The sequence below is a fragment of the Eptatretus burgeri genome, chromosome 8 (assembly GCF_056783735.1).
Source record: "Eptatretus burgeri isolate ZD-2024b chromosome 8, Ebu_testis_v1, whole genome shotgun sequence".
NCBI lineage: Eukaryota > Metazoa > Chordata > Myxini > Myxiniformes > Myxinidae > Eptatretus > Eptatretus burgeri.
The window spans coordinates 3,487,392-3,500,063 of NC_140968.1; the positions used below are offsets into that span (position 1 = coordinate 3,487,392).

The following is a 12,672-nucleotide window of genomic DNA, read 5'->3' on the forward strand; positions in this document are numbered from 1 at the left end:
CAATGTTGGTCACCAAGTAACGTTGAAAAGTCTGGACGTGTGTGGGGCATGATATTGGAACAACACAAGACGTTACACGGACGTCACGTAATGCCTCGAGTCCTTCCAGATGTAGTGACAGCGGCCTTGCAAACCCCAAGGGGAAAGGATGTTTGAAAAATTGAAAATCTTTCTCCAAACTTCCATTCGAAATGTTGGAATTTCTCCAGAAATGAAATGTTTGAGGAGTTTCTTTGTGCTCTGTGTGGCAATCCAAAACTTTAAAATCTCCAGAAAGTTTGAAATACCATTTTCAGAGATAGTTTTTTTTTTTTTTCTTTTTCGATACAACGACAAGGTTCTTGGAAGAGATGGAGCACAAACATAATGGGAGAGTAAGGGGATGAGGGTTAATGAGGGTAGAAAAGACGATGAGTATGAATGACCCGAGGAGGAGGTGAACAGACAATAAAAGAAAAAACCAAACACAAAAAATTAATAAATTAAAGGGCTGTCAGAATGGCTTCAAGGTTGCCACGCTCGCTCGAAGCAGTCCAGCCTGGGTTTGAATCCCAACCGAGCTATAAACTGTCATCTCGGTGTTTCACAGACTGGGTCATTCATCAATGTTTGTGCCGTCCCTCGGATGGACGTTAAACGAGCGTCCCATCTATCAGCATTTGTTGGTGGACGTTAAAGATCCCACGGTGTCCTTCACGAAGAGCAAGGGAGCTATCTTTGACCACCCTGAACAAATTCCAAATTCACACCCAAACCAGCAGCGGGCATTGCGCCAGCGGCACAGCCACACCCCTCAGCCAATGACGCTACCCCACATCCTTGTGTTGCATTCGAACAAAGAAGAAGAAATTCAAGACAATACGCCTGGAGACAAAATGAAAGGTACCCCATCCCTCTGCGATCCAGGCTGCGGCTGCACCTCTTTGTCTTTGTGTGTGTGTCTCTCTCTCTCTCTCTCTGAAAAGAAACACGTCCTTCAATCCTGGAAAGTCACACAGTTTCAACCCATCGCTTCAGAATGGTCGTCAAACAATCCCACTTCCATATTTATTTGGTCATTCACTGGAAGAGGTTTCAGTCTCTTTAACCTCCAGGCCTCAACATAACCTATGACCTTTCCTGGGCCAATAACAAAGCAAAGCTGGCCAGTGAAGCCAACTTCACACTGGTCATCCTTCGATCCAAGTGCTTCCTTGGAAAAATCAGAGCAACTCAGTCCACAAGGCCTTCATCAACAGCTTCAATGGAGCACTGCTCTCCGCTATGGGCTGGTGCTCCAGCACATTGGCTTTTCCTGGATTCTGTGGAATCTAAAGCTCTCAGAATTATAGGAATTGAATACGTGACGCAGCCGAAGCGCAAGCAAGGTCTGCTTCTCTCGCATCGCAGGCAGGTCAGCGGTCTCTGCTTTTTTTCTCCAGTCTATTCTCCAACACCTCTCTCTCTCTCTCTCTCTCTCTCTCTCTCTCTCTCTCTCTCTCTCTCTCTCTCTCTCTCTCTCTCTCTCTCTCTCTCTCTCTCTCTCTCTCTCTCTCTCTCTCAGTCCTTTGACCCTCCCCAGCAACTCCAGGATGCACGCGTTCTTCCAGTCACCCCAGCTGAGTTAAACTTCTAAAATCCAGGCTGACTGCTTTCCTCAACTCCATTGTTCCTTACTTCTCCCCTCTCAGAGGCTGTTGTTCTGTGTCCCTCTTCCCATCCAGGACTTCAAGCAGGCAACACACAGCTCCACAGCCATTGTGTCATCCATTCGTCTCCCATCTGGCCTTACTTGTGACTTCGTTTTAACCCCCAATGAACCCAAGCTTCTCAACTTGTTGATTTCAGTGTCAGTCTCTCTTTCTCTCCCCCTCTCCATCCATCCTGTTCATCTGTCCCATTGTTGGTTGTGTCCGATTGTTTCCCTGGGCTTGGACCAATCAGGTCGTGGAATGCTTGCCAATTGACTTGAGCACTCCACTGAAACGCGTTGCTAAGGAACGGCTGGTTGGGCAAGCTGATTGGTCTTGGTGACGGAACACACCATGATGCTCCTGTCAATTTGACCTTCCTCCAATTAAAAAAAAAACGATTTTTTTCCTTCAGGTCGTTTATGAGAAAGCTATATTTGAAAGTGAATTCCATGAAACTGCAGCTAAGTTGTGTGACGTCGTGTGGAGCGTTGGCTGTTGAGAACGTTGGGCGGTGTATTGGAACGTGGATGACGCCGGTGGAATTTTTATTTTTTTTTAGGGGGCGTGGCATTGTTCTTAATTATTATTATTATTTTTTTTTTGTTCTGTTCCCTTTTGCTTCGTCATGGATGAATCTTCACTTCTGTGTCGTCCATGTATTTATACATATCCGGAAAAAATATAAATATACGTTTCGAGTTCGTTGTTTCACATGACTACGCTTAATCAGATAATTAAAAAATATTTTTCGGTAACTAATTACAGTTTTTTGATGCACATATAATGAAATTTTGAATTTTCTTCTTAAAGTGGCAAAGCACCACGACGACGACGACGACGTACGTAGCTCGACGATAATCATTCTTTAACGTGGCTTCATTGAACTGTAAATAATAAGACTGGAATGATCATTGCTCTTCACGTTGCACGCACCATTGTGTCACCATACCGCCGCCATGTTGCTCGGCCCAATTAATGATTTACCGCCGCCATGTTGCTCGGCCCAATGAATGATTTACCGCCGCCATGTTGCTCGGCCCAATTAATGATTTCCCGCCGCCATGTTGCTCGGCCCAATTAATGATTTCCCACCGCCATGTTGCTCGGCCCAATTTATTATTTACCGCCTCCCCCGTTCCGTCATGTTCATGTGAGAAAGTGTTCACATCGAACTTTTGACTTTCAACTCAAAATTAACATTCAGTATCCAAGATCTCCTGAGAATTTATCACGCGAGTCGAATTACATCTGCGACGAGTGGGAATACCAAGATGGCGCTCAACGGCGACAAATTCACATCGGCCATAATCATTGCAGTCTTTATGTCAAGTTGAATAAAAAAAAATTAATGTCTTGTGTAAGATTCCGTTGTTTGTAAACGTATAACTATTATATTGTCGAGGAATAGTTAAAAAAACGAAACGTCGAGCTGGGCTGGGAGCTCCATGAAACCGTTAAAATAAAGAAGAAGAAGAAGCAACGTTCTCGTGACGTCATCACGTACGTTGTGATGTGGTCGCATCTGACGAGGGGAAGGGAGGGCTAAATAAATCAATAGACAGAAGAAGAAGAGAGTAAAATATAAACATTAAAAAAAAACAACAGATGTAACGAAAGCAAAGAAAGGAGACAACGGAGCTGAGGGTCAGTTAAAAAAAAAAAAAAGGACGAAGAAGAGGCGAAGCAACTGAAGACGAGGAAAACGAACAGCAAGAGGGAAGGGGGGTCCATGAAAGGCGATATACGCAGAGGCCTCAAGGAAGAAGAAAGAAAGGCCGGTCGGTGGATGTGCTTGCTGAGCATCTTGTGTCGGAGGCTTTGAGCGACCAGGCTCTCGAAGGCCCGTGTTTCAGGAGGAGGAGGACGAGTGACACTCGGAGGGGACGAGAGGAAGAGAAACCACATTGCTACGCAACAGAAGAGCAGGAGACATAGGACGTTGGGGTGTGGGCATTGGGACCGGTAGAAGAGGGTGGGATAAAAAAAAAAATCATGGACTCGGACGAGGGTTACATATACGAGGAGGAAGAGGACGAGGACGACGAGGAGGAGGACGTTGACAGCGATGAGAGCCAAGAGGTGAACTCTGAGATGGGTGAAGTGGAAATCCAAGGGCCTGTGGTAGGCCACGGACCGGATGGCGAGGCCGAGGAGGAGTTCCAACATGAGGTGCTCTCGGCCGAGCAGGTAGTCAAGCACATGGTGGAGTGCATCAAGGAGGTAAACGAGGTGATTGAGGTGAGGATCGTACGGACACATGGGTGAGCTGCTCTTCATCCTCTCTATTCCTGAACAGTGTGCAATGATGTTTCCCATACAGACGTGTCCGTTAATTGGGAATTTTTGCTGAATATTCGGTTTTAAAAATCGGGGCTGTTGTGGGGAGAGTTGTGGGGACAAGGAGCGAGGGGGCTGTGGGGAGAGTGGTGGGGACAAGGAGCGAGGGGAGAGTGGTGGGGATAGTGATGGGGAGAGTTGTGGGGACAAGGAGCGAGGGGAGAGTGGTGGGGACAAGGAGTGAGGGGAGAGTGGTGGGGACAAGGAGCGAGGGGAGAGTGGTGGGGACAAGGAGCGAGGGGAGAGTGGTGGGGACAAGGAGCGAGGGGACTGTGGGGAGAGTGGTGGGGACAAGGAGTGAGGGGACTGTGGGGAGAGTGGTGGGGACAAGGAGCGAGGGGAGAGTGGTGGGGACAAGGAGCGAGGGGAGAGTGGTGGGGACAAGGAGCGAGGGAGAGTGGTGGGGACAAGGAGCGAGGAGAGTGGTGGGGACAAGGAGCGAGGAGAGTGGTGGGGGGGCAAGGAGTGGGGACAAGGAGGAGGGACTGTGGGGAGAGTGGTGGGGACAAGGAGCGAGGGTGACTGTGGGGAGAGTGGTGGGGACAAGGAGCGAGGGGAGAGTGGTGGGGACAAGGAGTGAGGGGCTGTGGGGAGAGTGGTGGGGACAAGGAGCGAGGGGACTGTGGCGAGAGTGGTGGGGAGAGTGGTGGGCCCAAGGAGCGAGGGGACTGTGGGGAGAGTGGTGGGGACAAGGAGCGAGGGGAGACTGGTGGGGGCTGTGGGGAGAGTGGTGGGGACAAGGAGCGAGGGGACTGTGGGGCAGTGGTGGGGAGAGTGGTGGGGACAAGGAGCGAGGGGACTGTGGGGGCTGTGGGGAGAGTGGTAGGGACAAGGAGCGAGGGGACTGTGGGGGCTGTGGGGAGAGTGGTGGGGACAAGGAGCGAGGGGACTGTGGGGGCTGTGGGGAGAGTGGTGGGGACAAGGAGCGAGGGAACTGTGGGGGCTGTGGGGAGAGTGGTGGGGACAAGGAGCGAGGGGACTGTGGGGGCTGTGGGGAGAGTGGTGGGGACAAGGAGCGAGGGAACTGTGGGGGCTGTGGGGAGAGTGCTGGGGACAAGGAGCGAGGGGACTGTGGGGGCTGTGGGGAGAGTGGTGGGGACAAGGAGCGAGGGGACTGTGGGTGGAGCGGTGGGGACAAGGAGCGAGGGGATTGTGGGGAGAGTGCTGGGGACAAGGAGCAAGGAGACTGTGGGTGGAGTGCTGGGGACAAGGAGCGAGGGGACTGTGGGTGGAGTGGTGGAGACAAGGAGCGAGGGGATTGTGGGGAGAGTGGTGGGGAATAGGAGCAAGGGGATTGTGGGGAGAGTGCTGGGGACAAGGAGCGAGGAGACTGTGGGTGGAGTGCTGGAGACAAGGAGCGAGGGGACTTTGGGTGGAGTGGTGGGGACAAGGAGCAAGGGGATTGTGGCGAGAGTGCTGGGGACAAGGAGCGAGGAGACTGTGGGGAGAGTGCTGGAGACAAGGAGCGAGGGGACTGTGGGTGGAGTGGTGGGGACAAGGAGCAAGGGGATTGTGGCGAGAGTGCTGGGGACAAGGAGCGAGGAGACTGTGGGGAGAGTGCTGGAGACAAGGAGCGAGGGGACTGTGGGTGGAGTGGTGGGGACAAGGAGCAAGGGGATTGTGGGGAGAATGGTGGCAATGGGAGGGGAAGCAATGTTGTCAGGATGGTTCGATTGGGAGGGAGAGGTGAGCAAAAGGGCGGATTGAGAGGACGTGGGCAAGGCGAGTTGATTGAGATTGGTGAAAGATGCGGATTGGGAGAGCGAGATTGACAAGACATGGACATGGAGAAGACGTGGATTGGGAGAGATGGGCAAAAAATGTGGAGGGAGATGGTTGATGGGCAATAGGTGGATTTGGAGATGGGTGATGGGGAAAAGGACGGATTGGGAGATGGTTGATGGGGAAAATGACGGATTGGGAAATGGTTGATGGGGAAAAGGACGGATTGGGAGATGTTTGGGGAAAAGGACGGATTGGGAGATGGTTGATGGGAGAAAAAGATGGATTGGGAGATGGTTGATGGGGCAAGAGGTGGATTGGGAGGTAGTTAATTGGCAAAATACAGATTGGGAGGTGGTTGATGGGCAAAATATGGATTTGGAGGTCGTTGATTGGTAAAAAACAGACTGGGAGGTGGTTGATGTGGAAAAAGACGGATTGGGGGATGGTTGATGTGGAAAAAGACGGATTGGGAAGTGGTTGATGGGCAAAAGACGGATTGGGAGGTGGTTGATGGGCAAAAGACGGATTGGAGGTGGTTGATGGGCAAAAAACATTGGCAGGCAGTTGATTGGCAAAATACAGATTGGGGTGGTTGATGGGGGCAATATGTGGATTGGAAGATGGTTGATGGGGCAATAGACGGATTGGGAGATGGTTGATTGGCAAAAGACTGATTGGGAGGTGGTTGGTGGGAAAAATACGAATTGGGAGGTGGTTGGTGGGCAAAATACGGATTGGGAGGTGGTTGATGGGGCAATAGGCAGATTTGTCGATGGTTGATGGGGGCAATAGACGGATTGGGAGATGGTTGATGCGGAAATAGATGGATTGGGAGATGGTTGATGGGGCAAAAGACGGATTGGGAGGTGGTTGATGGGCAAAATACTGATTGGGAGGTGGTTGATGGGCAAAAGACGGATTGGGAGGTTGATTGGCAGACGGATTGGGAGGTTGATTGGCAGACGGATTGGGAGGTTGATTGGCAGACGGATTGGGAGGTTGATGGGCAAAAGACGGATTGGGAGATGGTTGATGGGGCAATAGACGGATTGGGGGTGGTTGATGGGAAAAAGATGGATTGGGGGTGGGTGATTGGCGAAAGACGGATTGGAAGGTGGTTGATTGGCAAAACAGGATTGGGGTGTATGATTGGCAAAAGACGGATTGGGAGATTGTTGATGGATAAAAGATGGATTTGGAAATGGGCCAAATATGTTGATTGGGAGAAGGTGAAGGACTCAATACCTGGATCGGGAGATGGTTGATTGGGAGACGTGTAGATTCGTAGGAGGTTGATTGGGAAAAGACGGTTCTGTGCGGCAGACGGCCGGCGTGTTTGTAAACACACTGGTGGGTATTTTGTTCTGATCCTCGTGTTCTAACATTTCCTGAATACCGATAAAATGGTGCAGCAGATATGCTTTTTTGGAGTAACTTGCATCACATCCACGGTTTTCGAGTTTGTTACAGACAGACAGACAGACACACACACACCGTTGAAAGAGCCCTTCTCCATTGCCTGTGAATAAGGACTGTGACAGTGTGTGTGGGGTCTTCTTGTCGTGCGATGTAGGTCGGCCTCGACTTGTTGGTCCCTCCGTCCTGGTTGGGATTTGTTTTGATGTTCTCGCTTTGACCGATTTCACGTCACCGTGCTTCCAGGTGCGCAGCTTACTTAGTTTATATCAGTCCTTGCTTATCCCTAAATAAGATTTAATACGAAGCGATTTTTCAAAGACTGGCTGCTTTGAATTCCTGTACACCTTCCCGATCAACCTTTTTGGATGTTTTTTTTTTTGTGGTTCACGATGCGGAACTGTGAACAACTCCCGTTCGTTCTGCAGTAAATGAATTTAATGCAACGTGTTTCCGTGAGCTCTCACCTCGTCGGACAGAGAGGAGAGTTCAAAAAAGTTGCCCCACCCCTTCAAGCGGTCATCGTCTCGACGGACAGCAACGCTGTCCCAACATTGGGTTTCAGTACGTACCCTCGACCTTCGTCGGGCGAACAACGCTGACATTTTGATCGTGAAATTGTTCCCAGACTTGATTGCAATGCTGGTGTTCCTGTATCGATCCATTGGCGCTCGGTCTCCGATGATGCACGATAAAATAAATATCAATCGTTTTGTAATGATCAATTTACAGTTCGTGCAATGTGTAAGAAACAGCAGGTCGATCGTGTGTATGAAACCACTCCCGGCAGAATAAAGCAATTTCATCTCATTACACTGAATTAAGTTCTCTCTTGGTATTACGTCTCATCATCGTGGTTCATTGTTTATGGGCTGGACAACAACGGCTGACGGGTTGTGGTCTGGTGGCTGCTGCATCATCGTCAGAGCATGGATAAATCGAGGACAGAGCATGAATAAACCCTGTGGGTTGGCATCCAAAGGGTACGGGGAGATGGAGGAAGTCGAATGGACTCCTAAATTGCCCCACTGACTGTGGAGAGAGATTCAACGTCGCAACGATGCCGTCGCCGGTACCCAGAGTGCCCGTGAAAATTGCGTCTCTTCCCCTAAGGCCATTGGCTGTGTTTGTCTGAAGTCACTCCGGTGTTTTGTCGTTGATTTCTCCGCGTCCTTGTAAGACATCTGTGCTGAAGCTCGTCCATGAGCCTTGAGCTATGTAAAATATGTAAATAAACATGTCAAACCTTGCTTTCAAGCATTTGATCGATCCGCCAACTGGTGTCTTCTTGCGTACGGCAGATTCACTGCCGGGTAGCCGTCGTTTTGTTGGGGTGTGGCTGTGCTGTTGATGCTGTGCCTCGATACCGGTACATCGGTACTCGTTTCGCCGATCTCAGAAGGATGACAGGCTGAGTCAACCCCCACCTGGTGTTAATTCAGCAGCCAACAAGGCTTAAACTCAGGACCCTAATATCGCAAGCCAGTCACCCAAACCGCTAAGCCAACATCAGGCTTGCCAACGGTGACGTATCACTTGGAATAAATAAATCTACATATTAACATTTATAATGTCACTTCGCGTTCTTTCGTCAATGTGTACATCGTCTTGTGCTCAATGCATGAATTTGCATAAATATTATATATCAATTAAAGTGTAGAAACACAGGCAAACTCGTGAAGTTTTGCACAGTTGAAATTAATTTATTGATCGAATATAAGGCAGAGGGTTTGTGTTTCGATGTAATTTTGCAACCATACTCGGTGGTGTCGCGGGTTTTGAGCATCCGCTCCGAACCTGGGAGGTCAGTGGTTCGAACACCGGCCGAGTCATAACAAACACTTTCTAAACGGTACGTGATCCGGCATGTCGGTGGGATACAAAACGTCAACTGTTCGTGCTGGCGGAGGTTTGTGCTCTACTGAGTGCTGTTCTAGTTATATGATTGTATTATTAAGGGATTTGACAGATGATGTTTGAACCCAACCTAAAAAACGTGACTATAATATTGCTAGATCAATGCCATATGATAAAACATTACTCTCTTCACACGAGTAGTGTTTAAAAAGTTTGTGGCCGACACCGTACATATTGTTGCGAATTCGTGCCCGCCGGTGTGCGAACGGCCACGTGACTCGAATCGCGGCACGTCGCCCACCGGACGGTCAATTCTGTCGTGACCCTCTCGGACCAACGCCGGGAGCTAGTCATGGGGTGGGGGTTTAACCCCACCACGACCGTGCCAATTGCCCACCCGCGCAGGATAGGGTTGCTTGCCAAATTCGATCTACCTAAGTACCTGCGCGGATGGTCGACCGGGCGATCGTACCATGCCACAGGCCGACTCCGGACACGAACCGCTTAAGCGGTCCGTTCCGTGCTACAGTGATAACCGAGTGGTGTTATCGTCGGCCTTGACTGTTCCGATTAATTACTGGGCGTATTAAGCCCACTACGATCCCTTTACGTGAAGCAGGATGGAGGGAAAATGAAGAAAAGACGAAGCGAAACGGGAAAACAGTTCACACAAAGCACATTTATTACGCGACACACGGGAAGCACAAAAATACAGCCAAACAGTCAAAATGCACATATAGCAATTAAAACAAAAGCAACAATGCAGAGCTCCAACCGAATAAGACCGACACACGGCAACACTTAAACAGTTCTACTTTACAAAACACGGTGCCACAAGATCCATACAAAAACCCCGAAAAGAAAATGGTGACTTCCCTTTGGGGCTGTCGAGTCCCTCTCCCACGTCCGTCGGCGTGGTCGCGCCTGGCCGTGACTCCGTGCCCTGGCGTGGTAGGCGAGTCCTCTCCGGCGTGCCTCGCGCCAGCACGTGTTGGCCGCTCGACGCCACGGACGGGGTTTCCGGCGCTATCCTAGCGTGGATAGAAGGGGGGGGGGAACGTAGTTGCTCGAGGTCGCGGTGTGTGGAATGGCAGACGCTCTGCCCCGCCAGCGGGGTCTCGGGACCGCCCCACAGAAGACCAGGCCAGCGGTCACCACGAAGAGAAGAGCGAGCCGGAAGAGGACCAAGAGAGCAAGAGCCCCACCCCAAAAGCGCTCCGCCCGTGTCCGACTTTAATAGCCCGGGGCTCCGCCCTTCACTCCGCCCCTGTTTTCGGCTCCGCCTCCCCTCGAGCTTCTTGGAGAAGCTTCTCAAAGGGGGCGTGCCCTCACGCTTTCCCTCCACCCGCTCCGTCCGGGGGCCGAGGGAGTCAGTTTTTGGCTTGGAGCCAGAGCATTATTCCCCCAAAAAGAGGCCCCCACCTTTTCTCACCTTTGACCTTTGACCTGCATCGCTCTTCCGCCACTCCAAAGTGTGGGGAAGTCAGACGGGAAAAACAGGCGGGAAAAATCCACGCGCCATCGTTGTGCCTTCTTCTTTCCCTCCTTGCGTTCTCGACGGTTTCCGACGCGGAAACCGTCCTCGTGTGGACCGTGGAGGATGGCGTTCGTCAGCGGGGGTAGTGGCGTAGATGGTGGTGGTTGTTGTGAGGGTAATTGTAGCGCGGTTGGCGTTGTGGCGTAGTTGGTGGCGGTTGTTGTTTGCGTGGAGGTTTGTGTTCTCAGCGGGGGTAGTGGCGAAGATGATGGTGGTGGTTGTTGTTTGCGTGGAGGTTTGTCGTTTAAAATAACAATAGAAAAAGAAAAACGGCTATCTCAAAGGATCGCAGCCCGAATGAATCACATAAATTCCCTCCAGACAACGGATTTGGGCTAACTACACATGTACTTAAGAGATATCTCACCTACGGGACCTGAATGGTGTTTTGCGAATTTCCACAGCCGTAACAATATTGACCGGCGTATGATGTGCAGCTTACTTGTGCAGTTAACTTTGTGTCAACAACTTTTTGAAATCCCCTTGTATAATTGTATCGGCGTTGTTGAAAAAGCAGTGTTTGGCTTCAACATAAACATCTGCTCAATATGAAAATCTCAGTTTGATTTTTTTCCATCTTCGCACTGTGCATATCATCTTCGAACCACTTGGATGCATCCATTGGGACCCATACTCTGTGCAGAGCATTGGTGCTGCCGAAGCGGTCTCCTTGGCTATTGGGCACAATCCTGGACGGGTCGCCACTCCGACACAGGATACCAGCAAGCTGGCACTCATTTTGCCAACCTCGGAAGGATGACAGGTTGAGTCAACCCCACCTGGTTTTGATTAAACCGAGCCGAGTGGGATTTGAACTCAGGATCCCAAGCCCACCACTCTCGCCATTAAGCCAACACCAGGCATACTTTGATCCTTGATGTAAATAAGTCTCTGTTCCTCCAAATTGCTTGGCTGTTGAGTTCACACCAGTTTACTTCTCTGATCAACTTAAGAAGAGGTGCAACCGGTGAGCTTCCTCGTCGTCGTCTGGCACAATCTCTCTTTGGCAGAGCACATCTTAAAACTGGCTTCGAAGGCTGGCCAATGCCTTGGTAATTTTCACGAGGCAAAGTCTATCCGGAGCCACACTGAGTTTATCACATTGTACAAGGCCTTAATTTAAAGTTCCATGAAGTATGGCTTCCTCCCTCAGGGCTGTTGCAGTTGCTCACCATCTTGTTCCCCTGGAAGCATTCAAGTCCAAGACTTTTTATCTCTTGATAGGACTCCAAGTCCAAGGGACTGAGTTTCGTAACAATACAGGCATGTTGGTGGACTCTGTTTTCAAAGGCCTCACTTCAGGCACCTGCCTTCTGTCAGGGCATGATCACCCTTTACTGAGGCATGAAGACGTCGATGTACTTGAGAGAAAATTGTTTTATATATATATATATATATATATATATATATATATATATATATATATATGTATGTATATGTATATATATATGTATATGTATATGTATATATATATATATATGTATATCGATACATGCGGCCGCACGGAGAGCAGGAAACACCAGGAACACCAATTTTGCAATTGAGGTAACCCGGAGAGTGCTCTACTCGAATGGTTGAATCACTCCCTCATATATACGCGATTTTATCTCCAGCAAATTCCAATGCACAATTCCCTTCTTTCATCCCAAGAGCCAGCTGGTAATCCAGCTGGCTTATGTCCTGGCGATATATCTCAAACTGATAAGCAAGATCAGAGGTTTTCCTCCCAGATCCTGCAACGCAATGCTCCCTTAAATCACTCGAGGTTAAACCTTCCTTATCTCGCACACACAATGTCCCAAGCAGGAATATATTTTAATTAACTGCAGGCGAGTGAATTGAGTTGGGAAGAAACAAAAGCTTTTAAGAAAAAGGTACAAATCCCAACATTCCCTCCTATTGTTACTTTAAGAAACAATGTTTATTAAATCACAACCAAGCATCTTCTCAATTCAGGCCGGCAGATGACCCAGCTTCGCGGTGCAGACAGACCACTCCCTGGGAGGAGTTCCATCCTTCGGGGCAGCTCCGGATGGTCTCCATGGCGGTCGAAAGGCTCCCCTGCACCCCTCTACCCAGGGCGAGAGAGCTTACCTGCCCCACTAAAGATGGAATCACATGCCAAAC

General features: G+C 49.8%; 1 protein-coding gene across 3 annotated transcripts in view; it reads left to right on the forward strand.

Annotated features, from left to right (window-relative positions):
* The first annotated feature begins 3,165 nt into the window (after positions 1–3,165).
* The window catches only part of ARIH1 (ariadne RBR E3 ubiquitin protein ligase 1), a 101,131-nt gene continuing 91,624 nt past the window's right edge, over positions 3,166–12,672 (forward strand). For 2 of the 3 annotated variants that reach the window (XM_085890643.1, XM_085890644.1), the window contains exon 1: positions 3,166–3,911. In XM_085890643.1, coding sequence (XP_085746769.1) covers positions 3,666–3,911 — 246 coding nt within the window. In that variant the 5' untranslated portion in view covers positions 3,166–3,665. Of the gene's footprint in view, positions 3,935–12,672 lie in introns of all 3 variants that reach the window. The other variant, XM_085890645.1, reaches the window with a different exon arrangement.